This window comes from Photinus pyralis, unplaced genomic scaffold (genome assembly GCF_008802855.1).
Source record: "Photinus pyralis isolate 1611_PpyrPB1 unplaced genomic scaffold, Ppyr1.3 Ppyr1.4_LG2, whole genome shotgun sequence".
NCBI lineage: Eukaryota > Metazoa > Arthropoda > Insecta > Coleoptera > Lampyridae > Photinus > Photinus pyralis.
Genome location: NW_022170403.1, coordinates 25,156,560 through 25,180,658, shown reverse-complemented (window position 1 = coordinate 25,180,658; position 24,099 = coordinate 25,156,560). Strand labels below are relative to the sequence as shown.

The 24,099-nt window shown below is 37.3% G+C and overlaps 5 protein-coding genes across 9 annotated transcripts; 2 read left to right on the top strand and 3 right to left on the bottom strand.

Annotated features, from left to right (window-relative positions):
• Positions 1–4,032: 4,032 nt before the first annotated feature.
• On the bottom strand, positions 4,033–7,922 carry LOC116162758 (histone acetyltransferase KAT2A-like). Its single transcript, XM_031476454.1, has 11 exons — positions 7,600–7,922; positions 7,458–7,551; positions 7,268–7,413; positions 6,948–7,219; positions 6,730–6,895; positions 5,678–5,807; positions 5,394–5,629; positions 5,131–5,339; positions 4,862–5,082; positions 4,341–4,817; positions 4,033–4,292 (listed from the first exon to the last, which is right to left on the bottom strand). The coding sequence occupies exons 1-11, from the start codon at positions 7,807–7,809 to the stop codon at positions 4,099–4,101; spliced, it is 2,355 nt and encodes a 784-aa protein (XP_031332314.1). The 5' UTR covers positions 7,810–7,922; the 3' UTR covers positions 4,033–4,098.
• A 313-nt stretch (positions 7,923–8,235) lies between these two features.
• LOC116162759 (eukaryotic translation initiation factor 2A-like) lies at positions 8,236–12,773 on the top strand. Its single transcript, XM_031476455.1, has 8 exons — positions 8,236–8,451; positions 8,499–8,643; positions 8,691–8,909; positions 9,014–9,214; positions 9,260–9,465; positions 10,726–11,156; positions 12,202–12,540; positions 12,590–12,773. The coding sequence occupies exons 1-8, from the start codon at positions 8,427–8,429 to the stop codon at positions 12,713–12,715; spliced, it is 1,692 nt and encodes a 563-aa protein (XP_031332315.1). The 5' UTR covers positions 8,236–8,426; the 3' UTR covers positions 12,716–12,773.
• On the bottom strand, positions 12,537–13,221 carry LOC116162761 (M-phase phosphoprotein 6-like). The gene has a single exon (XM_031476460.1). It carries the CDS (start codon positions 13,187–13,189, stop codon positions 12,770–12,772), a length of 420 nt encoding a protein of 139 aa, XP_031332320.1. The 5' UTR covers positions 13,190–13,221; the 3' UTR covers positions 12,537–12,769.
• A 26-nt stretch (positions 13,222–13,247) lies between these two features.
• LOC116162760 (probable serine incorporator) lies at positions 13,248–16,739 on the top strand. 4 transcript variants are annotated; one of them, XM_031476456.1, is made up of 9 exons: positions 13,248–13,381; positions 13,429–13,593; positions 13,640–13,824; positions 15,076–15,370; positions 15,418–15,601; positions 15,649–15,849; positions 15,989–16,027; positions 16,131–16,302; positions 16,353–16,739. In XM_031476456.1, exons 1-9 carry the CDS (start codon positions 13,346–13,348, stop codon positions 16,489–16,491), a joined length of 1,416 nt encoding a protein of 471 aa, XP_031332316.1. In that variant the 5' UTR covers positions 13,248–13,345; the 3' UTR covers positions 16,492–16,739. The 4 variants fall into 4 exon arrangements, with proteins under 4 accessions (XP_031332316.1, XP_031332317.1, XP_031332319.1 ...); XM_031476457.1 differs by having other exon boundaries at positions 16,152–16,302; positions 16,353–16,491; XM_031476459.1 differs by lacking the exon at positions 15,989–16,027 and having other exon boundaries at positions 16,152–16,302.
• A 4,063-nt stretch (positions 16,740–20,802) lies between these two features.
• LOC116163036 (EF-hand domain-containing family member C2-like) lies at positions 20,803–23,844 on the bottom strand. 2 transcript variants are annotated; one of them, XM_031476865.1, is made up of 10 exons: positions 23,693–23,844; positions 23,466–23,642; positions 22,965–23,417; positions 22,323–22,918; positions 21,933–22,272; positions 21,618–21,742; positions 21,456–21,569; positions 21,230–21,409; positions 21,083–21,185; positions 20,803–21,035 (listed from the first exon to the last, which is right to left on the bottom strand). In XM_031476865.1, exons 1-10 carry the CDS (start codon positions 23,744–23,746, stop codon positions 20,901–20,903), a joined length of 2,277 nt encoding a protein of 758 aa, XP_031332725.1. In that variant the 5' UTR covers positions 23,747–23,844; the 3' UTR covers positions 20,803–20,900. The 2 variants fall into 2 exon arrangements, with proteins under 2 accessions (XP_031332725.1, XP_031332726.1); XM_031476866.1 differs by lacking the exon at positions 21,230–21,409.
• Positions 23,845–24,099: the final 255 nt, after the last annotated feature.

The window sequence follows — 24,099 nt, the reverse complement described above, 5'->3', positions numbered from 1 at the left end:
TATTTGTGTAGAGCTGTGTATTGGGTATTGATCCTGGGTGATTTTATGCCAACACCAATCGTCTGTGTAAGGAACCATAATGCCAGCCATATGTAGTGCATGTATCCGGAACTGTTGTGGGCACTAATACAAAAGAATTTGATTCGTTATAAACTTACAAAATATGCATATCTGCTCACAGATGATGATTTGAGACACTTGTTAGTTTAAAGTTCCGTTTTCTCTTTGTTAAGTACCTTCTTCCGACACCCATCCTTGAGATACTCACATTTAAAGTTTTAACTCTTTCAGCACGGACGTCTGGTCTCGATTCAACAATCTTCCCTTTGTAATTACCTTTTTCGGACACTCCATTCTTCAGGATTTAAAGTTTTGAATCTACCATTAACTGATGCATCTCGTTCAGATCAACCCCTTTCTCTATTCCGACAGTCCATTCTTGAAATATTACACTTTGTTCCTCGCTTTGTACCCTATATATATGTATATGAAGAATGAGGAATAGAGATTTTCATGTATTGTGTTACTTTTGTCTACTTTTAAAAGACAAAATTCTTCTGAAACTGTAAAATTTTTAAAGGAGCAAAAATTAATCACACAGTTTGCATTGACCTTTGGAATACACTAATGTAAAATGCAGAGTAGCAGTGACGAATGCGTGCGCATGAGTTGTTTGGGTTGCATAAAATTAGGATCCCTTCAGAAGAGATTTCGTCTTCTAAAAGTAAACAGGGAAAAACAGTACGCGTAAATCCCTATACCTACTTCTTAAATAAATATCATCTTTCATTAGACTTCCATGAAGACTGCAGTAAACATTCGACAACAGTGGATGGCCAAACATTTCCATAATGTACTTGCAACATATAATAAATATGAAATATAATATGGAAAGTTACGTTCATGTATTTACGTGGGCCAATTGGGGCATGGAATTACATGTACGCCGTGCATCAAAAGGAATATATTTATGTACTTTGGTGAAGTGAACCTGTTCCCTAACTGGTTGGGGGATGCAGAACTCAACTGAAGACTGGGATAATAGTTCAGTTTCATCATAGATTAATGTCGCCCCTCTTCTAAAGAGAGAGGAAGGAAAAATTACCAACTCTGGTTTTACTTCTGGAACGAAAGGTACTTAGTCATACTCACACTTATATAGGCACTTGTTGATTTTAAATTATATTATTACAAATCTTACATTAAAAGTTGAAACTAAACAAAATTCGCTATTAATAATACCTTTTGGTATAAAAATAACATAAATGCATATAATAGCTATTACCATAGACCAAGTATTTGGTCTATGCTATTACCAACAACCTTTCATCTTCTGTTTCTAAATTGCGCCCAAGATTGAATCACATCTAATTTTAGTAAATCAGATTTTATTTACATAAGAGCGCCTGAAGTCTGAACGATCATTTTGCATTGATGATGATTATGTTTTTAACATATTTCAGTGTGCTAAATTTGCACTCGCTGGTTACAACAAAATAACAATATTCTTACATCTTCACTTCAAGTTTTCCGTGCAAGATGAATACGTTTAGTTTACTGCACTAGGGCCTCTATCGGGAAAGAAATATTGTAATAAATGCTTGGAGGTGTTTAAATTTAACACACACTTTCGCTACATGCTGGTGGTTAGCATTAGCACATATACCACCTGCACACTTGCGCATGCGTGTTTTGCCGAAAAGTTTTTCAGCTCTTTCTTTTATGTATGTAAGTATATGTGTATCAAATTTGGTTCGAATCGATTCAGCAGGAAATAAGATCTTGAAGCTTTTCAGCTCCTCATTTTATGTCAAAGAATATATGTGTATCAAATTTGAGTAAATGAGAGTACAGACAGACTCGAGATTTTATTTGATTCAGATTCCTGGTGCTGCAAAACGTGTACTTCCGTCAAAAAAGTTGGGGATTATACCTCCCTTTCTAACGTATGGGTGGTAAAAATGGGTTGTGAATAGGACCTTTGTTAACTGCACTTACATTCTAGTTTCTTAACTGCTATTGCTGAAAATTGTTTGTATTAGTATTTAATTTTGATTCTTGGGGAACGGTTATCCAGCCCCATCTTTTTTTTTGTTTTTGGCTTTTGGGGACGTATGGTTATCCAGGCGCATCTTTCATTTCATTTTTTTTTTTCAAAAACTCGACTATTTCATTAGTATTTTTTTTTTAATATTAACAACTTTATTGTTTTTGGGGACGGCGATCCGTACCCCTTTCTTTATAGCTTTCACTAAGACTCCTTTCACATTATCAGGCTTCATTGGTCAGGTTCTGGATCTGATGAGCAGTAGTGCATTGTTGTGAATAGGACTCTTCACACTGTTGGGTTCCGATCAGGCGCCTGATTGCCGCAGGTCAAGTTTTCTAGGTGGTCAGGTTTTTGACGCCGGATCAGGATTAACCGGACAGGTTTTCAGTCGTGTTCAGGAGGATGTTACATTAATATGGTCGTTCTGGACATGTATTAACATTGAATGAACCGGCAAATCCACTTAGAAAACGTGACCGGATGAAAAACCAGACACAAACCAAGAGCACTTGATTCCTTCAGGACGCGAAGTAATAAATTTACTTGTTAGACAGAGACATGGAAGCACTTTCATACAAAATTACTATTTCTATTTCACCAATTTATAATTTATTACTTCGCGTCAATTTTAGACAGACTTTAATAACATTTTTGTTTGTTTGTTTTGTTTGTTTTTGGGGAGGTTGTTCCATTTCAACTTTTTTTGTCTTTGGGGAGGTTGCTCGCCATCTTTTTTTTTCGGGAGGTTGCTCTCTCATAATTTTTTTGTTTTTGGAGAGGTTGCTCCTTAGACTATGGAAAGAGGGGACCCATATAATACCCAATCAAATGCAATGCTGCGGTATGGTACGGTTGCTGCTGTAATCCTATGAAAAAGGCCTGTAGGCAGTCATGTGATTGGTGGCAAACAGCTCAAATCTTTACTTCACTTTACTATCATCTTTTATCCATTATCTATCTTTCTTTCTCTAAGGGTTGCTCCAACCTATATTTTTTATTTATTTTTTTTAGGGAACAGAACGTTTTTTAAACTTCTAATAAATCAACTAATTCATCAGTACTTTTGACATCGCAGTACCCAAATCATGCCAAACATTAAAAATGTGGTCATTGCTGTGGGCCAGGATAAGGATGTCTATCATGGGGATCTCCGAAATGCAACGATGGTCAAATTAGAGAAAACTTGCGCAATTAAAGAGTTATTATCATGCTATAAAGAAAACTGGAAAATTCCGATTACTTCCGAAGATATTCCTCGAAATTTGAAGAACTGCCGAACCTCCAAAAAACGGTTTGTTTTATAATTTTTGTTATAAAGAACATATGAATGGACATTGGTTTTCTGTGTTACTAAATGTTCCTTAAACCTCAGGTAACTGTGCAGATGAATAAAACAAAATTGCGCATGCGCACCCCACCTTTTGTATTTGCACAATCCCATTTTTATCTGTTAAGATATTTAGATGAAATTTTGTACGTAGGCACCTCAAATAAAATTAAATGATGTCGGTAAAAAATTTTGTTTTGCGCATGTGCAATCCGATTTTTTGACATCTCCGCTAGTTATGAACCGAATTGCATGAAATTTGGAATGTAGGCACCTCGAATAAAAGTAAAAGTATGCATCCTTTACAATATTGGACCTCGGGAACTTTAAGCGATTATACCATGTAACAAAATTTCTTCAGACTCCTCACCCCCATAACTTCGAAAAACATCCAAGTACCTATGTTCACAATTTAAACATGTAGGAAGTTCGGTCTTCGAAGCGCTTCAAATCAATCTTTCTGAATTAAAGTGGAAACAACTAGGGCTTCACCCATGTGAAAACTAACTCTTGGCAATTCATATAGGATTTTCTCTATTACAAGTTTGCTCAATGCTCATATCCTCATGATGGTAAACAATAATAAAGGAGAAATTATTAAATTTAATTCATAGGCGCTTTAGGTAACATGAAGCATAAATTGAAAACACTGTAATCGATACTTACGAATTTATTTTAATACATTTAAATAATCGGTGATTAGATACAAATTTATGCTAAATTATTTATCCCACAATCCCATCTCCTTCATTTTTGTTCGAAAGTACTGCTGTAAATTCACAGCACACTTATAATACTCCGTTTCGGGCGAATTATAAATTCGACAGTTTGTAAATATCCTCGTCATATCCGCTATAAACAGTCGGCGCGAGACATAATACCTCTGCTTTAACCTTTCCGCCATAGTTCGTAAATCTGCAATTTAAAAATGTAGCAATTGATCAACTTGAAATGAGAACTTACCCATAGGATACTTAATGTGTTCGTAATAGTCGGGAACTGTGATTTTATCGACAGGTTGCCGAAACGGCCAAGAGTCCTCGTGACTTTTTACCGATTGCAGAACGATCTTTAGCATACCGGCTAAAACGTCGACGTCTTGAGATTCTTCAAGTTGGTGGCCACCGCGAGTAGCTCGCGCTGGTGGTCTCCAACCGGTCTCTTGTATTCCAGGTATCGATTCAACGGGAATACTCCTCAAACCTTCCCTGAAGATGGTTAGTCCGGGGTGTATCTTCGAAACAGTGCGTTGTTGCTGGTAAATTAACTGCTTTATAATCTCCTTTTGTCGCCGAACCACTGATGTAAATTCTGTGTACACAATTTTGGGGTTAAGCTCACAGTGCATTAATGTCGCCCCCTCGTAATCCTTGATGTACCCTTGATAAATTGGTCGGGACAATTTAATATCCTTTGAGAAGCCTTGTTTTTCGAAGTAACCTAAAATGACGAGGTGTTGTAAGTGAATTTTTAAGAAATTCTACCTATCGCGAACTCGTCTGCAAATGTGAGGAAATGGAGTATATTTTTGCGTACGTGGTAATCCTTTAAATAGTTCATCATGTGAGTGCCATATCCTTTAACCTGTTCGCTTGAAGTAACCGCACAAAATACGATCTCGGTAAAACCTTGAGTTGTAAAGGTCCTGAAACAGATACCTCCAATAGGACTGTTATCCTTGATGAGAGCCATTGTACGGTGTTTCCTGGAAGGGGAAGTTAGTAGTATGTGCTTGTGGATGAGAGAATCTTACGGATCGAAGAGAAGTTGGCTGATGTACTCCTTGGGCATTCTGGGTAGTTGGTGTGAAAATACGTTTTGCAATCCGATCAACCACAACATGGTTTGTTTGGTAACGGGCGCAGTTAAACTGTTACCGACGACGTGAAATTCGATGATTTTGCGCTTTTCCTCCAGCTTTGGTGCTTCATCACGTGCAGGAGCATTCTCGGAGAAGACAACCTGAAAAAATAACACGCGTCATTCGAAAACATTAAAATTTGGCTAATTACTTACATCTGGACCAGTCATGTAGTTCGGATCATTTATCGTCGCAATAATTTCCGCAACAGTCTCACTGCTCAAATCCTCAAACTGCTCTTCGGGCGCGAGCTTCCGCTTTTTGGCCTCACGATAAATTCCATCACCTTTCCTTTCCACTTTTGCACCCGCGCTGAGCGTAATCGTGGTGTAACTGTCCTTATCATTGGGGAGTAGTTTTTCAAACTCGCCTCGTTTTGGTGTGCTGGTTTCTAAAATGTGTCATTGTAATTAGATGTAGATTTTGTTTGAAACTCTACTTGTGTCGAGAAGGGCCTGTAAATGCGGTGATGGGACTTTAAACTCGGGATCCCAAATGGGAGAGTTCACCGCATATATTTCCTCATCTAGTTGTTGTAGAAAAGGAGGGAAATGAGTTAACACCATCACCTGTAAGTGAACGTTTCAATTATTAAAAATTACGGACATCTAGGTTTCTACGGCGAACAAAAGATGGCAGGATTATTTAAAACAACAATTTCTTGGTTTTGTGTATTATTTATTTATATAATTATTATATTATATTACTTATTTATTTTTATAGCATATGTGAAATTGACATTTTAACAGGTTTGAATGAGCAGGCTAAGCCATTCTTTAACCGTAAGGGTAGATAGTGAAACAAATGACTGCGCATTCTAATGACATCTTATTTCAAATGCACAATATAAAATGACGTTCACGACATATGACAATTCTGTTTCTATGGAAACCATCGTGACGGCAGAACCTAAGCTTGCTATTTTTGTCATCTAAATTAAATTCAGAATTGTCAGAAGGTTTACAATGATTTGTATGGCTTCTGCTATATAAAATAAAGTTTTGTATTATACACGACGATAAAGGGAAACTAACCATCTCGTGAATTAACATCTTTCACTCAATGGTTATAATGACCCTTTATCGTCTTGTATTCTAATAATAATAATAAACTATTATTCACACGTTTTCACGTTCTTTGTTTTTTGTGTGTCAGTTGAAATAAAAAAATATTTGGAACTAATAAACATTTCCACATAACAAACCATTGTGCCATCTTCTGTTCGCCATGGAAACCTTGCGAGACACATTGGGCATTAAAAAAATCGACTAAATAGTACAAACGCCACCTAGCGGCCAAATGATTAGAAATAGCTGAATTTTGTGGCGCCTGTGATTTTCTCTTTAAAATTTAGCTCCGATTTTTTTCTTTTCGTGAAATAAGAGGTGTTCCCATAAGAAACTCTCAAATTTGAACTACCCTGTACAAATGCATAATTTTTTGTTGCATCCCAATTGCTAGTTCACATGAAATATACAAGGGTCAACTCACCCTGCGTTCTAACGGCATACGATCTCGCTCCTGATGAAATTGGTCCATAATTTGCCTGCAGACATACTTAAAAACCGCACGAAGCAATGGGCGGCCAAACACCTGCGTAGTATCATAGTGGGGCAGAGAATCACAAAAAGCGGGTATATGACAAAAGATCAACCACCTGAAATATCACATAATTGGGGGAGTCATGGTCATCTAACTTTAATATTTACCGTGTGTATGCAATAGTGTAAACTGTCGCCTCTTCGGGACTGACCACCTGCTTTTGACTGCTCGGCGAGGGAAAGTCCCATGTATTTAAACAATGCAAGAATATCTTCGTCAATTCGTATATTGTTTTTAATTCCTGCTGAGGCAGATGAGAAAATTTATACATCACCAAATTTGTGACCGCCTTATGAATAGACGGCTTCTCAAAGGGAGGTTGTCCCAACGGCCCCTCGACCACCGGATTGTCGAGTGTTAAGATGCATTTACGGAGCAACTGAAACACACAATCACTAACCAGCCCAACTCCATACCTTTTGACTACCTTAAAAAGATAACTATACACTTTTTTCGTGTCCGGATTTTCTTCCCTATTTAATGATGTGTATATGTTGTCTACATCGACAACCATGCCTAGTAGTCGATTAATGTCTGCCTCAGATTTATTTCGTAAGTGTGAAATGTGGGTCTCTACAAACCAATTTTATTATTTGCCCATTTACATTTTACGATACCTAAAGAATGCTCGCAACGACACGGATCATTAAATGAAGTTGTAGGTAGCGCATTTTCCGTTTTCTTCCAACCAATACAGTCGCATTTGTCACACTAAAAACGAACTAAGTGTGAAGCGTTTTCTGCACGTAAGACATTTACCTGGCATTTGGAGTATATGGCAAGTTTCAGCAATTTGCGATTATAAGGGAAACTCAGGACCGTCTGCTTACGTTGCTGGATCCGCTGTAAGTTTGTTTGCCTCGATGCCTGCTCCGGTTTGTTAGCGTTTGACTGCATTTGCGTGCTTTCGTTTGTGGAACTCATTGCGTCCGCCGTTTCTAAATTTTGGTGTAAAACTACATTTGACATGTTCTGCAAATGCAGTGATTTTATTTGTAAGATTTATTTATCAAGTTTGGTTGATGTTTATAAGTAAACGTCAGACAGACAAATTGAGGTTAGGTAATAACTAAACGTCAAAAGTTGAGCTATATTAATAAAGGATTTATATACTAAAAACCCGCATAATTGGCATATTTGAAAATGATAACAAAAGTTTAGTTTATAAGTAAAATTTATTAATAGTGTGGTTGATTTTTAGAAGAATTTTAGTTAATTTAAAATAATTTTAAATGTAATTTTTTCGCGGGAAATGAAAAACAACTGTTGTACCAGTGCGTCTCAAACAGCGTAGGTTACACTCGTCCATCGGTCTATGAAACAACTCTTGGGAACTTCGAAAAAGTTTGAGGACCATGGTGTAAGAGTTGGAAGTACCGGCATAGTGCACTAGATGGCACGCTGATACGTGCTTTCTTGAAGCCCCCCTCACCTAATGTGCTTCATACGGCAAATTAAATTCGTAATATGAACCCTTTTTGAATAATTTGAACCAGTTTTCCTCATTTTTTTCATAACAGTTTTTATCCATTTCTTTATAGTTTCACAATAATATGAAAGTTTGATAAATCCTGATATAACCTAAAATGAATCCGGCCATTTCTTTTGCAGGTAAATCGCCGACTATTAACACCACTTCTTTATCTTTTACATTCCAGTCAGAAGTTCCCTGGGAATTAGCATTAACCATGGACCACCAAAATTTAGTTGCAACGACCTATTCGAAGCGGTTCGTAGTAAATCTTGTCGTACGATGCTCTTCAGTCCTGCTGGCGACTATTTTGCCTACGTTAACGGTTTGAAGTACGTACGCGATGCGTGTAACTATTTGTTAACGCCGTAGTTTTCAGTTTACACCTGCTACAGACCGAAAAATGGAAGACGATCGCTGTTATCGAAAATACCAAGTCGTATCATTTGAGCTTTTCGCCGAAGGGCACTTACCTGTGCGCGTGGGAACCTTTTGCGACCAATAACGCCAATCCTCAAGGCAGTCCAAACTTAAATATCTACGAAAGCGAAAGTGGAAAACTTGTAAAAAACTTTGTTCACAAGAAGCAAACTAATTGGTAGATATTCATTTTTTTTAGTGTAGTCATCAATACTTACACAAAAAAATACCTATAGGATCTATCCCTTAAATTAATGTACTGTATCTATCTATGCATTTTAGGGAACCCCAGTGGAGTGCAGATGAGGTGTTATTTTCCCGTTTGGTCGACACAGATATCGTGTTCTACAACTCGAATGACTTTCAGGTCATCAATCGAGTTAAGTCATACAAAGTTATGTCGTACACGATATCACCCAATGTGGAAAACTACTTCGTAGTGCTTCACACCCAGGATGGAAAGGGACAACCTGCCATTGGAAGGTAATTGCCAAACTGTGCATACACCCATTTGATAGGATGTTTCAGATTGTTCAAATATCCGATGTTTGAACACCAACAGAGTATAGCCAATAAAAGTTTTTTCCAATCGGATAAAGTCGAATTTTACTGGAGTGCGAAGGCTACTCACGTTTTGCTATTGACTATGACGGAAGTCGATAAGACATCCTATTATGGCAAGCAAGGGCTACATTTTATCAGCACAAGTGGTGATACTGCCATGGTGACAATGAGTAAGTTCGACTGCTCACTGTATATGAATCAATATTTGATTCCATTTCATTACATTCTACACTGCCTTCTAATCAGAATTTTCTGAGAAATTCGGTATAATAAGAATAATAGTGGTCCCTAAACTAATCCTTGTGCAATATGCATGCAGTGCTAGTAGCTATGACCAAAGGTCGCTTGTGGCATGTATCAAAAACTGGCTCCGTATTTATGCAGTGTCAAGTACACATAGGTACCCTGTAGTTTAAACAATATTTTTCTATTTGTATTTTAATAATTAACCATGGAACAAAGTATTATCATTCCGTGCTGAAATTGTGAAAGGTACCTATGTGTAAGTAAAATATAATTGCCAACTTATGAAAACACGGGTACTATGGATAATTTCTAAAGGATTTCAGAAAAATTAGGAGCATTTCAAGATTCTTCTGTAAGAGTTCAAATAAATTTTGAGATAATTAAAGTAAATATTATTATGAGCTTGCTTAGATTAATTTCTGAAATTTTTATTATTTAAAAGATTCAGGGATATTTTATGATTAGAAGGCACTATCCCACAGATCTCCTAATTATATGTAGGAAGAATTCTGCGATATTGTAGGAATAGCTTGTGATTGTTCCAAAACATTGCAGTTATTAGATTAGTTCCAAGTGACATACACAAACAAATCTACAGAGGTGCCTCATGGGACTGTCCTTGGGCCACTTTTTTTTATGACATCAGACGTGCTTTTTTTTCATTTATAAGAAAAAGAATTTATAAGAATTATGGAGCTACTCCTAGTCCGATAGAGAGGATAGCGCCTCAAGAGCCTTTTCTCGGACCAAATTGTGCTTAGTTCCTCTTAATGATTTGTACAGTCATATGATTGTTGTTAAATCCTAAAAACTTTAAATACCATAAAAACGATGAAACGTTTTTAATATTCATAAAAATCTTAAACATTCGAACTTCCTATCGCCTCTGAGAAATTCCGTTTTTCCCGTATACCGTTATTGTGGGAATTGCGAGAAGTGCTTTCGGAGTACACCCCGACGCCTTGAAAGAAACTTTTTGACTGTAAAATATAAAATCTTGTTGTCCCCGTTCCCGTGGGAATTTCGTCAAGGTTTTCACTAATTGAGAAACTTGGGCCAATATTCGAAACGTGGACGAATGCAAGGGTGTAAAGGTACCATTCCATTCATTCATATCACCTGATAAATTGATACTCTCAATTAACTCGGTCATGCTAGTTTAAATAACATTAAAATTGTTTTAGATAAGGAAGGTCCAATTTACAACGTCGCTTGGTCGCCGAGGGACACCGAATTTTGTGTCGTATACGGTTTTATGCCGTCTCGTTGCACAATCTTCAACTTAAAATGCGAAATGATCCATCAGTTTAGTGCAGCTCCACGGAATAGCATCTACTATAATCCGCAAGGTAACATCCTATTAACTGCCGGTTTTGGAAATCTGCGCGGCCATATCGAATTGTGGGATATCGCTTCCAAAAAACTGATAGGTAGCTGCGAAGCGGCGGACTCCACGTTGTTGCAGTGGTCGCCCGATGGTACCCACTTTTTAACTGCGACCACGGCTCCGAGATTACGTATTGGCAACGGGTATAAAGTTTGGCATTACTCTGGCGCCTTAATTCACGAACATCCTTACAAGGAAAACGATGAGCTTTACGACGTTGCTTGGCAGGTAAGCGAGCTCATTCCATTAGGGATACAAATGCAATAAGTCATGACGTTTTTGAATTTTCTTTTTTTTTGCGACGAAAACGTAATAAAAAAGTTTTTATTTATAGCAGATGTTAAATTGACATTTGAATAGATATGAATGAGTAGACTAACCTTGAGGGTAGATAAAATGATCACTTCTGTCATTCTTATTTGAAATGGGACGCGGAGCACGATTTAAAATGGCGTTTAGAACATATGGCAATGCTGTTGCGACTGCGACGGCAGAACCTAAGCTCGCTATTTTTGACGTCTAAATTAAATTCAGAATTGTCAGGGCTTCTGCTATAAATTGTATTATACACGACGATAAAGAGAAACTAAGCATCTCATGGAAGTTAATTCACTCGTGGTGGCGCCACTCATGAATTAACATCTTTCACTTAGTGGTTAAAATATTCCTATATCGTCTTAGTTGGTTTTTCAAGGGTCATATTCCATTTTCTACTACTTTTTCCTGTGCGCCATTGGTAGATTGTGAAACATGAATTAAATTTTCTGATCTGTTAGGATACTTTTTGATCTCTTATTTTTTTATATTTGCGATGGTTATATCTAGAAAAAAATAAAAATCAATTTTCTTTAGTATGAAAGTATAATTTTTAAAATGGTCTAGTAGGCCCTGGATTTATTTGGATAAAATCTTGTTTTTATTTTGACAGTTGGGATTTGGAATTGCATCTTGTGTTTGCATATGTTTAGGTTTAAATTGTAAAGTGTATGGTAGAACTATTATTTATTATTAAAATTGCTATTGCCACTTGTTGTTCAAAAACAAAAAGCAGGTAATATATGACCGACAACGCGACCTCTGCAATAATATGATTAGACTAAATTTTATCTAGAGAATTTCAATTCCTCCCCTAAGAATTAAAATTTTTTCCTTTAAATGATTTCAATTACACTCAAAAGGTGTCTCTTGTGTTAACCAAAAATACTTTGTTCCCTTTTGAATTTAATAATAATTTTAGTTTGAGGTAGTTTTGATTCAGATTGTTATTTTGCAGAAAGCACCAAAGGATGCCTTCAAAGAACCAGCAGTTAACTTCCAAAAGGTCGAGGGGATTGTATCAAATCAGCCGCAAGCTTCAAAGGAGGCATACCGTCCACCATCTGCACGCAATCGTCCGCCAATCACTTTTAAACTGCACGACGACGATAGTGACGGTCAGCTACCACCGGCAGCCCCATCGAAGGCGGCGCTAAAGCAGAAGAAGAAACGCGAGAATAAGAAGGCCCGCAAGCAGCAGGAAGAGCCAAACTCCAATCCTCCCATTACGAGCACTGTTTCTGTGATACTAACCGAAGATGAAGAGAAAAATAAAAAAATTAAAAACATCAAAAGGGTAAACGTAGTCAATTTATTTTACTAACACCTTAACAATTTACATGCAGAAATTGGATGCGATCGGCAAACTTAAAGATCAGCAATCTCAGGGGAAAGTATTAGAAGTGAATCAGCTGGCAAAAATCAAAAGTGAAGATGAGCTCATGGTCGAGTTAAAGAAGTTACAGCTGTAATAAATTTTCTAATTCTGTTAATGTTTGATAAAACAAATAAATTGAGTTTAAAGGTCAATCATCGGACGGTTTTAAAAACTTATTCTTCTTCCTATTTCTTTTGGTTTCGAACTTTTTTCCCATCGTGTTCACAGTAGACGAATATGCATTGGCCATTTCTACATCGGATATTTCGGTCTCTCGTACTTTGTCCGTTTTGATTAGTTTCTGATGGTAGTCGTTCATTAACTTCTCAATTTCCGGATTCATTCCGTTGAAAGATAGTCGACCTTCGATAAGGTCTTTGCAGGTGAAGATTCCTACCTCTGTGAAGTTTATGTTTCCACTTTTTCGCATTGCTTCCGTAATTTCGTTGGCATACATAGCTTCCCCTTCTGCGTCGTCTTTTTCCTTCTCGACTCTTTCTTTGGTCTTTTTCATGAATTTCATCTCCAAAACGGCTCTGGAGAGCTTTGCATTCTTTTTCTGCTCCATTTTCTGTAGCAATTTGTAATTGTAGTATTGAGGTTATGCAACGGATTTTCTGAGGTTATGTAAACCCCCACCTACATCTGCTAATTTCATGTTTGTTTTGACTTCATTTTCAGCTGATTACTCATCGTTTACTGATTGTTTTTGGAAAATTGTGCAATGGGGGCCGTTTTAGGACTTTGTTCAGCCGCGCAGGTATTTTCAATGCAACTAACTCAATTTTGCTCATTCGAAATTTCTAGCTCGCTTGCTGCTGCGGAAGTGCCGCCTGTTCTCTTTGTTGTTCAGTTTGTCCATCATGTCGAAATTCGACATCCTCACGTCTTATGTACGCCGTACTGCTACTAGTTACAACGATTGTAGCTTGCATTACACTGTCTCCAGGATTGCAGGATTTCTTACGCAAGGTAAACCTTTCGAAAGTGTATTTTGCACGAGTGGATTTTATTGTAGGTACCTTTTTGTAATAACTCGACTCGCTACATTCCAAATTCAGTCCACATCAATTGCGAGGAAGCTGTCGGGTATATTGCCGTTTACAGAATATGCTTCATAGTTACTTGCTTCTTTGCTCTGATGGCATTAATTATGATAGGGGTTAAATCGTCGAAGGACGCTCGTGCTGGGATACAAAATGGGTATTATTTTTTTAAAGTGTTACATAAAACCACTTCATGCATCATTTCTGTTAAAGATCTTGGAGTAGTAATTTATGTAACTACTAGACTATTATGCGAGGTGTTATGCCCGAAAGGATCTATTCTCATGGTTATTACTTACTAGAACATTGTTGAAATTATAACAAAAGATGCTGGTATCTCATGTTTGTATACTTGAAGGGTAAACCTTCTGCTCCAAAATTTCGTGCACATTTCTAAAATTCGCCCTCGAAAATCTTGCGACTGATTACTTCAAGGGAATTGCAGTAACTTGAAATCAGACTAATGTACATAATCTTACGTTCCCTTTTTTTTTTGTAACATTTTACATATCTTGTACATATAACAATTTAAACAAGTTTGCTTTTTAGCAAAGGACTCTCATTTCATTGGTATTAAAAACCGGTACTTTTACATCAACAACAAACTGCTCTACCACTATGACCTGTTCCCCTTCAGCTGTCAGCAGGGTGGCTTCAACCACTATCATATTCTACATCAACATTCATTTTCACTTCCTGTGATTTACCCTTCTCCATTTTCTTTTCAACAACGGGACTGACCACTTTCTGGTCCACCCCCCTGAAATGCTAAGTATTTCCTGTCTGATCTCAATCCCATGTTTTTCCATCTCCGCAAGTATCTCTGTTCTTGTCACCTTTAATTCCACATTCTGTGAATCCATTTTCGTATTCAGTTCATTTTTGCATTGTGTAAGTACATTTCTTTTCAAATTCTTATTCATTGCCTCCATTTTTTCAATCAAATTTGCCTTGAATTCTTTTATCGCCTCCAAAAATTGCGCGAAATGCCCTTGCGGTAGGGTCGTCAATCCCATTGTAGATGACCCACCTCAAGGGCGCCAAATCAAAATGCTGCATGTCCCACGTTGGGCGCCAAAAATTAATGTTATGTGCCCCATGTTGGGCGCCAAAAATTAACCGTCGTTTAAACTATGTAACAACAATAAATAACTTCTTATGTGTTTTTTCTTCGGTTTTTTCTTTTAAAAAGAAAAGAGACTGGCGGTGGATACTGTTACGAATCGTTTATTATGGCAATGTTGCCAAGGTTTTAATTTAAATAAAACATGCTACGCAATTAGCCTTTAAGGAACTTAAAGGATTTTACAGAAAGATTCTTCATTGGAAACATACTCAAATCAGTAAAAAACAGGAGTGGTTTTGTGTAACAAACTTTAATGACACTTATTGCATATAACGCTTTTAGCTTTTGGGGATTAAAATATCTGCTAATTATTGGCGGAATAATTGGCGCCTTTTTCATTCCCGAAGCATCTTTTGGTTCGGTATGGATGTACTTCGGATTGATCGGCGGCTTTCTCTTCATACTGATACAACTAATTTTGATTGTTGACTTCGCTCACTCGTGGGCCGACGCGTGGGTGGGCAATTACGAGGAGACCGAATCGAGAGGCTGGTACATTGCACTTTTGGGCGTTACGTTTCTCAATTACGCCCTCGCACTTACCGGTGTGGTGCTGCTCTACGTCTTTTTCACTAAGGTAAAACGCGCTCGAGTTACCGTTGCGCGCTAACTTTTGTTTTGCAGGCCAATGATTGTAGCTTGAATAAATTCTTCATTTCAATTAACCTAATTTTGGCAATCGGTATAAGTATCGTATCTGTTTTGCCTAAAGTGCAGGAAAAGCTGCCACGTTCTGGACTGTTGCAATCGTCAATTGTTTCTTTGTACACCATCTACCTGACGTGGTCCACGGTCTCCAATTCACCAGGTTTTTATTAAACGTAGTGGAATGAAATACTGTAATGATTTTTTTAGACTCTGATTGTAATCCTGGACTGTTGGGAATAGTGGGCGCGAACTCTACAGCTAAGTCTACACAATTGGGATTTGATGGACAGAGCATTATCGGTCTTGTGGTGTGGATGGGTTGTATTTTATATTCGTCTCTACGTACAGCAAGCAGCTCATCTAAAATTACTATGTCTGATCAAATTTTGGCTAAGGACACTGGAGCAGGTGAGTGACTTATGCAAGTTTGCTTTTATTAGTCTTGTATATAGTACCTATTTTATTTTCCTATCCATAGCATTATGTAGTTAGTGTTTGTTCTATTTCATTGTCGACATTAAAACTAATAACTTTTTTCTCACTACAGTGAAGAGCAATGCTGACGCCTCTCTTGTAACACACGAAGGTATGGCTCTTAAGTGCAATTTTTACAGATTTTCAACATAATGCTTGGATATATTTTCTGCACTTTTTTTTAACTTTATTTTTTATTTTATTTATATGAAAAGAACCTTATACACCTATCGCAGGTAAAGATGGAGGCAATGACGGTGGAGAATCTGGTGATAAAAAGGTATGGGACAATGAGGAGGAGACTGTAGCTTATAACTGGAGTTTCTTCCACGTTATGTTTGGTTTGGCCACTCTGTATGTGATGATGACATTAACCAATTGGTATCAGTATGTGTCTTACACTTTACTAACCCGGAATATTTACGATTTTGTTTTAGACCAAATTCTGATCTAACTACTTTGAATGCTAATGCGCCCTCTATGTGGTTTAAAGCAATTTCGAGCTGGCTGTGTATTGCATTGTATGGTTGGACTCTTGTTGCTCCTATTATTCTTCGCAATCGTGAATTTAATTAAATATGTTACCTGCACTGTTATGTATTATATAATATTTGTGTGCTTTTGATATTATATGTAAATTACTGTCGTGAACAAATATTGCATACAATTTTCTGGTAGGTTGCTATGTTTGATCTAATAGTAGTGGATTAGAGTTGGCTCGTGCATAGTATGTTAATGTTTATACTATATTAGAGTAAGTAGAGGACGCGTTTCATTATAATCGTTTAATCTTTTCATATTAGAATAAAATGTATTGGGAATTTTGTGCTCGTTTATTCATTAATGAGTTAACTAATTGCTGGTTACACTAAAAACTCCATCCATTAACTTTAGACAGGTGAAGGGTTCGTATAATAATCCAAAGGGTATTATTATTATTCTAAGATGAAGTGTGGTTTTATTCTGACATGCCCATGTCTGTGAAGTTGGCCTGGATAAAATAGCCCGGCAGCATCGCATCATGCTAGATCGTTAGTGCTTTGTTAGTGCTAGTTAGTGCCTCATAAGTTAACATAAGGGCTCAAACCGTTTTCTCAAAATAAAATTTTTTTTTGTTCGGGTCAACTTCACGTTTGCCCGGACAATGGCTCCAATTTGCATCAAATTTTGTAGATCGTTAGTGCTTTGTTAGTGCTTATTAGTGCTTCATTATTCAACGTTAGGACTCAAACCGTTTTCTCAGAATACTTTTTTATTTGTTTGAGCTAACTTCACGCTTTCCCGGACAATTACTCCAATTTGCATCAAATTTTGTAAATTGTTAGTGCTTGGTCAGTGCCTGTTAGTGCTTCATAATTCAACGTTAGGAGCCAAACCGTTTTTTAAATATAAATGTTTTTTGTTTGGGCCCACTTCACTTTTGCTCGAGCGCTACCTTTCCAATAAATAAAATTGTACCTATACATAATATATCGTAGGATTAAATAAATTAAGACATTAAAAATTGCCATTCGTATCCAAATACTAGAAAGACAAAGATGAAAATATGCAAAACTAAAATAGTTAATGTGAAGAGCAAAATATAGGTAATAATTTCAGGAATTAGTGAAATGAATCGGTGAATATGCCCCAAATATAGAAATCTACAAAACAAGTTTACCTAACATAAATAGATAATGTGTACCTACTTAATTACATTTCGATATAAAACAACAGAAGCAAATACTAATATAATTAGAATTGAAACAATCTAAGAGTCTATCTCCATTAATGAAAAGTGTTGTGACTTGTGGCAGTGGTCAAAGCGGCTAAAAAAAGCAGGGGTACGCCTGATCAGTGCACGCGGACATTAGGACGCAGACATTGGGACGCGGACATTAGGACGCAGCCATTAGGACGCAGGCTTTGCGACGCAGACATTGGGACGCAGACACTGATGGGGCGCGGACATTAGGGCACAGATCCTAGGCTAGGACTCTAGACGTTGTAGAGCATACACAGATGAAATAAGTACAATAACATTGGTTTAATTTAGTTATACCTTATATTGTCCTACCTTCGACCTAATCTCTGCTTTGTATGGTGATCTACATTACATGATGCTTGCGTTTTAATGTCCGCGTCTCAATGTCCGCGTCCAAATGTCCGCGTCCCAATGTCTGCGTCCTAATATTCGCGGCCTATCGTCTGCGGTCTACTGTCTTTCGGTCCAATGTCCACGTCCTAATGTCTCGCAGTCCAATGCCATGCCGGAATTTCGTTTCAAAGGCAAAAATTTGTTTGATACATTTTAGAGCAAACCGTCTTTTTCATAATTTTTACGTTTTGCGTTTTTATTCAGTACTTGCCTTTACACATGATATGTAGCAAAATATGTTGTTAATAGTTCTCATCATTTGAAATTGCTTAATGGAATTTTATCGGAGCACGGAGTGTACCGCGTCGTTCTAAAGGCTTTTTATTGGCCAATTTGAATTATTTTCAACGTATTATAGTGTACATATATTTTGCGGTGACATTAAACCAAACATTAAACTCCAAATATATAATTCTCAACTATTACATTTAGCAAAATAATTAATTCTACTACTGTTTTAATAAATTTTATTTACATTCGTCTTCGTGCTATAAAAGGAATAATTTTTATCACCCAACAATGCTGTTAGTATGTTACGACACTGACAGGCATGCTTTGGTGACAAATGGTCACAGTTTTATTGAAAGTATTACCTGTCCTCTCTCTTTCCTAGTCTAAGGCTATAGACATATTCAAGCTACACTACAGCACTTGATTAAGAAAGCAGACTCGTCCGCCATTTTGGAGCACATTTGACAGTCTGTCAGATATAACGCTGTGTTGTTTGATCGTTATGTTGTGTTATGTTGCCAAGGTAACTTACTATCATGAGAAGCACGTGTTTTGCAAGCGTCAATTGTCAGTGGGCTTCAAAATGGCGGACGAGTCAGCTGTGGTATATATAGTAGCTAGACTACACCGTCCGGACCGTCAAAATTTGTAAACGCGAATATTTTACGTTTCGTTGACGGTGCGATAACGGAACGGTGACGGTACGTATAGATGAATCGCGCTGCATGTCAATGTGAAAAGAGCTACGTCAAAAATGAAGCTTGTCCCCAACACAAAAATGTATTTTAAGAAAACGGTTTGGGTTCTAGCGAGGGTTCTAGCGTTGAATTCTAAAGCACTAACGATTTATAAAATTTGATGCAAATTGGAGTCATTGTCCGGGAAAACGTGAAGTTATCCTGAACAAATAAAAAAGGTATTCTTGAGAAACCGGTTTGAGTCCTAACGTTGAATTATGAAGCACTAATAAGCACTAACAAAGCACTAACGATCTACAAAATTTGATGCAAATTGGAGTCATTGTCCGGGCAAACGTGAAGTTGATCCGAACAAAAAAAATTTTTATTTTGAGAAAACGGTTTGAGCCCTTATGTTAACTTATGAGGCACTAACGAGCACTAACGATCTAGCATGGTGCGATGCTGCCGGGCTATTTTATCCAGGCCAACTTCACAGACATGACATGCCCAATATTTTGCTCTAAGGTTCTGCACATAAATTGATTAAATTTTAATCTGTAGATGGCGAGTAACAGAGTTGATAGAGATTGAATTCACATTTTATCATAAACCTCTATTTGGGGTTCTATATTAAATGGACAAATTGAGATCAATGATTTCATCTTCATTCTAAGTTCTGATATTTCAATTGGCTGTTTCTCACTGGGAGCTTCAGGTAGAGTACCAATTGAATCAACTGCAGCGATGCAAGAGCCAGTGTGCATTGCAAGTAGTTTTACACTTACGGTTTACTTTACATGTACCTACAGTAGATACATCTGTTAGAATTTGTTTCCACTTTGACCAGAACTACCGTCCATCTTAAAATTTGTACTAGTAAACATTTATTAATGATGAATTTGGTCTGTCTTCTCTCACTGTCCACTATGACCCTTTTTCAAGATTCAAAATTCATTTTTCCTATGGATATGAATATCCAACTGGAGCGTAGTTCTTTGAATATTTTCTTCTTTCAAACAGCGTTTAGTATATATGTACTGGCAATCTGTATTGCAACAGTAAAACTCAGGCAGGCTATTCGTTGCAGCCTGTTTACTTGAGTCTGGGTTACTTTTGCTTCTGCTTTGAAGTATCATACCACCGCAAGGTAGGACAAGATAGGCCTAATTACAGTGGTGTATAGCCTGAAGGCGGGAATTTAGTCCCGAGCAAGGCACCATATATTCCTGCACTGTAGCAAGGGTATACTGCATTAGGTCACAAACAGTGACTTCATGGTTGTCCTTCCAACAGTTTCCAACTTTTGTTTTTTTTTTGTGCCGTACATCGTTGTATTAGTAATAAAAAATGCTACCCAATTCAGTACTTTTTTAGGGGCCATATGAAAAAATAAAATTGAAGATGATTTTTCTGAAACGAATCGTTGAAAACCTCAACGTCTTGTAGAGCTCATAAAGTGGTAGTGAGAATGTGTCTTTCTATTTTTTTGTATCTGCTCAAATAACATCGGAAAGAAATAAAAACAAAATCGGGAAATTTCGGTTTTTCTGGAATATCTTCGAAAGTAATCATAACTTTCTGCGCAATCTCAACTTTCTTATTTATGCGATATTTTTCTGAAATTTTAACCACAGGATGCTTCTAGTAAAGACAAGCTTATCGCGTATTGTAAAAATCAGACTTGAGCACTACGCAATGTCAACTTTCTTATTTATAGAGATACTTTTTTTTGAAATATAAACCAAAGATTCTTGTAGTAAAGGCAAACATGTCGCATATATTAAACATAGGGTGTGTGCATGCGCAGACTGCCCAATGTTAAGTAAAGTAAGTTGCAAATCTTTGTATGTCATTTATTTTCCACAAAAATAAAAAAATAATTAGCACATACAGTAGAGTGGGTAGATGTTACAGGATAAGTACTGATTGGATTTTTTTTATTGCCCCTCTTCAACAAAAGGCCCACTAGCATCGACTATTTCCTTCTCTAAATCTAAAGATTTATTAAATTCGCACCAATTGATTAGAGTGCCAGCCTTAACATCTCTATCTGATGTCCAGTAAAGTTCATACTAAAACGAGGGTATATCAAAATATTGTATGATGGTGTAGCTTATACCTTAATATTGATGGGAATAGTATCAGCCATTGCACATAGATCACGATTTAAGAATTTTAGCAGGTCATCGTAGATTAAATTTCCATGTTGGTCTTTGACTATGCTACAATGTTATAATTAAAATGTGTGTGATTGCATCCAACTTACACGTCTAAAATTCGATTGAGCAAAGTTATATCAACAGGCAACCTGCAAGCTCGTAATAGCTTGTAAACTTCCTGTCGGGGCAGTGTTCCCTTTTTTTGGTGATCGAACTTAATCAAGTATTCCCTCAACCGTTTCAAGTCGTCCCAGAGAAAACGTTTCAACTCGGTCAACGTGATTGCGCTACCAAGAGAAGAAAATCACTGTCATTTTCTGACCAGGGACCTACCGTATTGCGTCTCGATTAAATTTTTCTTCTACGCAGTTTGCAGAGAATGCACGCGATACTGTTATCATCTCCTGTTCTGTAAAATCGCTTCCCATAAGTCGACAGAGTTTGTTTCTAAAATTTTGAATTGAGTGCGCACGCGTCACGAAGGCACTATTTTACCTCAGCTTTTCGTAGGTTATCACCGGTGTTTCGGTAGGTATATTTTCGGCTACGAAATCCTTGTACGTTGGTCGAACAACTTTGCGTATCTTATCCATTATTAGTTTAATATTAGATTTTGGGAACTGAAAGTTTATAGTAAAAGTAAAACATTTGTTGTCATTCTGATACATTCTTGACAAAAGAACCGTTTTCTTTTCACATGAACTGACTTGTTATTTGAAAAGAAAACGCTAATAATATCGTTGGCTGATGATGACAGTATTTCTGTCGAAACGTCTTTTTAATAATATTTTATTTCTTGTATTTTATTACCTCGTGACAATTCAGTTCCATATATCGCAAGGCATAGTCATCTGCGTCTACTAACACAAATTTGAAACTGTTAATTACTAACGTCGCACCAACAAAAATGTGCTGAGTGCGGTAACATTCGGGCGGTTTACTTGTAAACACAGCTTGACCCGGCAATTTAATTTCTCCTCGTTTAAAAAATGGGCTAGTTTTAAAGCCCGAGTTGGCCCTAGCCAATTCGAAAACCGCAATGGTATCGTTGGACAAGAAATAGCTAATTACAAAAATTCGTCCGCAATTTTCGTCAATTGAAGATATCAATCTTCCCTCAAATCGTAGGACGTGGCTGTCCAATCCGTTTCTATAAAAATAACACGATTATGATGATGATTCTTGCTTTAAAAAAATTACTTATCGAATTTGAGAAACTTTTTAAAATCTCCATGGGGTGCCTTCGGCTCTACTGTGATGCAATTTTGAGCCGAGTCTTCAAAACTTCCATAACCATTCCATGGGGGTAGCTCGCGTTCCTGCGGTGTCGGTATTCCCATTTGCGAATCTAAAGGTTTCGGTATCGGCACGAAACTATCCAGCCCATATTTGGCCCGGTAATACTCTTTGGTGTAAGAATCACAGTCGGTAAGCACCACTTTTCTACCGTAAACGTTTATCATTCCACCTATAGTCAAGTCTTGCTCCAAGTAGTAGTCTCGGTGTTCCTTGCCACAGTCCAAACTGTCCACCACGTATCGGCTTGATTTTATATCATTGCCTAACACATTCAGCAAGGTTAAATGACAGTGATCACCAGGTCTAGGTAACCCAGTGTACTTCTTGACAAGTTTATCTCTTCGGAAAAAGACAGAACTAGACTTATGCCCCCCGTTATCTACAACCACCTCTTTGATATCAATTGTGTCATCCGACAGATAGTAGAGCACTTCCAAATGATGAAGATACCCATACTGAGTTTCTTGATCGTCCCAATATCCATAGAATCGTAACACCTACAATAGCCAATGCAAAAAGGCGCACAAATCATATACCACCTACTTTACGATCGTTCTCCAAGAATTTTCCTAGCGTGTCTATCTTTCTGCTCGGTTTCTTTGGCAGTCGCGTTTCGATGTCATACGCGCGACTTTTATAATAGGGATCCTCTGGAACATTTATCGGATCGGGAACGGCGATGCCGCAACGGTTTAGAAAGTTTCTAGTGAACTTGTCACAGTCCGTAATTTTGTAAACTCGCCCGTAGAATTCAACTTCATTTCCGACGTTCAAATCCATAACGTCGTAAAAATTCGCATTCATCGGAGCCGGAAAGCGCACCCTCGCGCGCGCCAGTAAAGTACCTTGAGATATGCCGCTGTTATCAATCTTCGGCTCCATCACTTGTATGGTGCCGTCTTCCAAAAAGAAGTAAATGACCACCTTGCGTATTTGAAATGGGGCGCACCTGTGCTCTTGTAATGTTTCTCGAAAAAATGCGTAAAAGCGCAATATCTGCAAATTTACCTACATCACCCCAATCTAATTTGATTATAAGCGTACCTGTTTATCGAACCCAATCCACGAGGGTATTTCGGGTACCTCGCCACGTGGATACAGCGAAGGGTATCGGTCAGTTAGATTACCTAACATGTTCGGCTTTACCCTTTCACATAGTGCGCCCACCCCCTTTTCTATGAAGTCGAATTTTGGGTCTATATTAAATTTCGTTTTTCCAATCTGAAAATTAATCCGCAGACAGAAAAATTCTAAATAGTAGATTTACTTACTAGTGGATTAAACGTAAATCCTGGAAGAAACGGGAGACCAGGACAACGAGCCATTTTAATTAATAAAGAATAATTTGGCGAAAAAAACTCGTCTATTTGAGAGTAAATTTCTAGTGACTTTTAAATATGAATCATCTTAGTTTGTTGCCATGGTTATTGTTGGTAGGAGGACGTAATCGATGATTTTTTTTGTTTCCATGACTACTTACAATTGTTCCAGCTTCGTGTAATCCTAATTGAATTTGAGTTGTTGATTTTTGAATGTTTAAAGTCTAGGTATTACCATTGATTATACAATGAATGCTATTACATATGTATATGTGAACCAAATCAAGGCAAAATCTGCTCAAAATTTGATACTTTGAGGTTACACCAATGCTGCATTCGATTTCTTCAATTTTTAGGAG

Coding starts and splice junctions, on each gene's coding strand:
- LOC116162758 (XM_031476454.1), bottom strand. CDS start 7,809: ATGTCAAATGTAGTTTTACACCAAAATTTAGAAACGGCGGACGCAATG. Junction 5,630..5,677: donor ACAGGCCCTTCTCGACACAA/GTAGAGTTTCAA, acceptor GACACATTTTAG/AAACCAGCACACCAAAACGA. Junction 5,083..5,130: donor AGCCAACTTCTCTTCGATCC/GTAAGATTCTCT, acceptor TTCCCCTTCCAG/GAAACACCGTACAATGGCTC.
- LOC116162759 (XM_031476455.1), top strand. CDS start 8,427: ATGAATCCGGCCATTTCTTTTGCAG. Junction 9,215..9,259: donor GGACAACCTGCCATTGGAAG/GTAATTGCCAAA, acceptor AGGATGTTTCAG/ATTGTTCAAATATCCGATGT. Junction 11,157..12,201: donor TTTACGACGTTGCTTGGCAG/GTAAGCGAGCTC, acceptor GTTATTTTGCAG/AAAGCACCAAAGGATGCCTT.
- LOC116162761 (XM_031476460.1), bottom strand. CDS start 13,189: ATGGAGCAGAAAAAGAATGCAAAGCTCTCCAGAGCCGTTTTGGAGATG.
- LOC116162760 (XM_031476456.1), top strand. CDS start 13,346: ATGGGGGCCGTTTTAGGACTTTGTTCAGCCGCGCAG. Junction 13,382..13,428: donor GACTTTGTTCAGCCGCGCAG/GTATTTTCAATG, acceptor CGAAATTTCTAG/CTCGCTTGCTGCTGCGGAAG. Junction 13,594..13,639: donor TGCAGGATTTCTTACGCAAG/GTAAACCTTTCG, acceptor ATTTTATTGTAG/GTACCTTTTTGTAATAACTC.
- LOC116163036 (XM_031476865.1), bottom strand. CDS start 23,746: ATGGCTCGTTGTCCTGGTCTCCCGTTTCTTCCAGGATTTACGTTTAAT. Junction 22,919..22,964: donor TCTTGGAGAACGATCGTAAA/GTAGGTGGTATA, acceptor TGGCTATTGTAG/GTGTTACGATTCTATGGATA. Junction 21,186..21,229: donor CTCAATCGAATTTTAGACGT/GTAAGTTGGATG, acceptor ATAACATTGTAG/CATAGTCAAAGACCAACATG.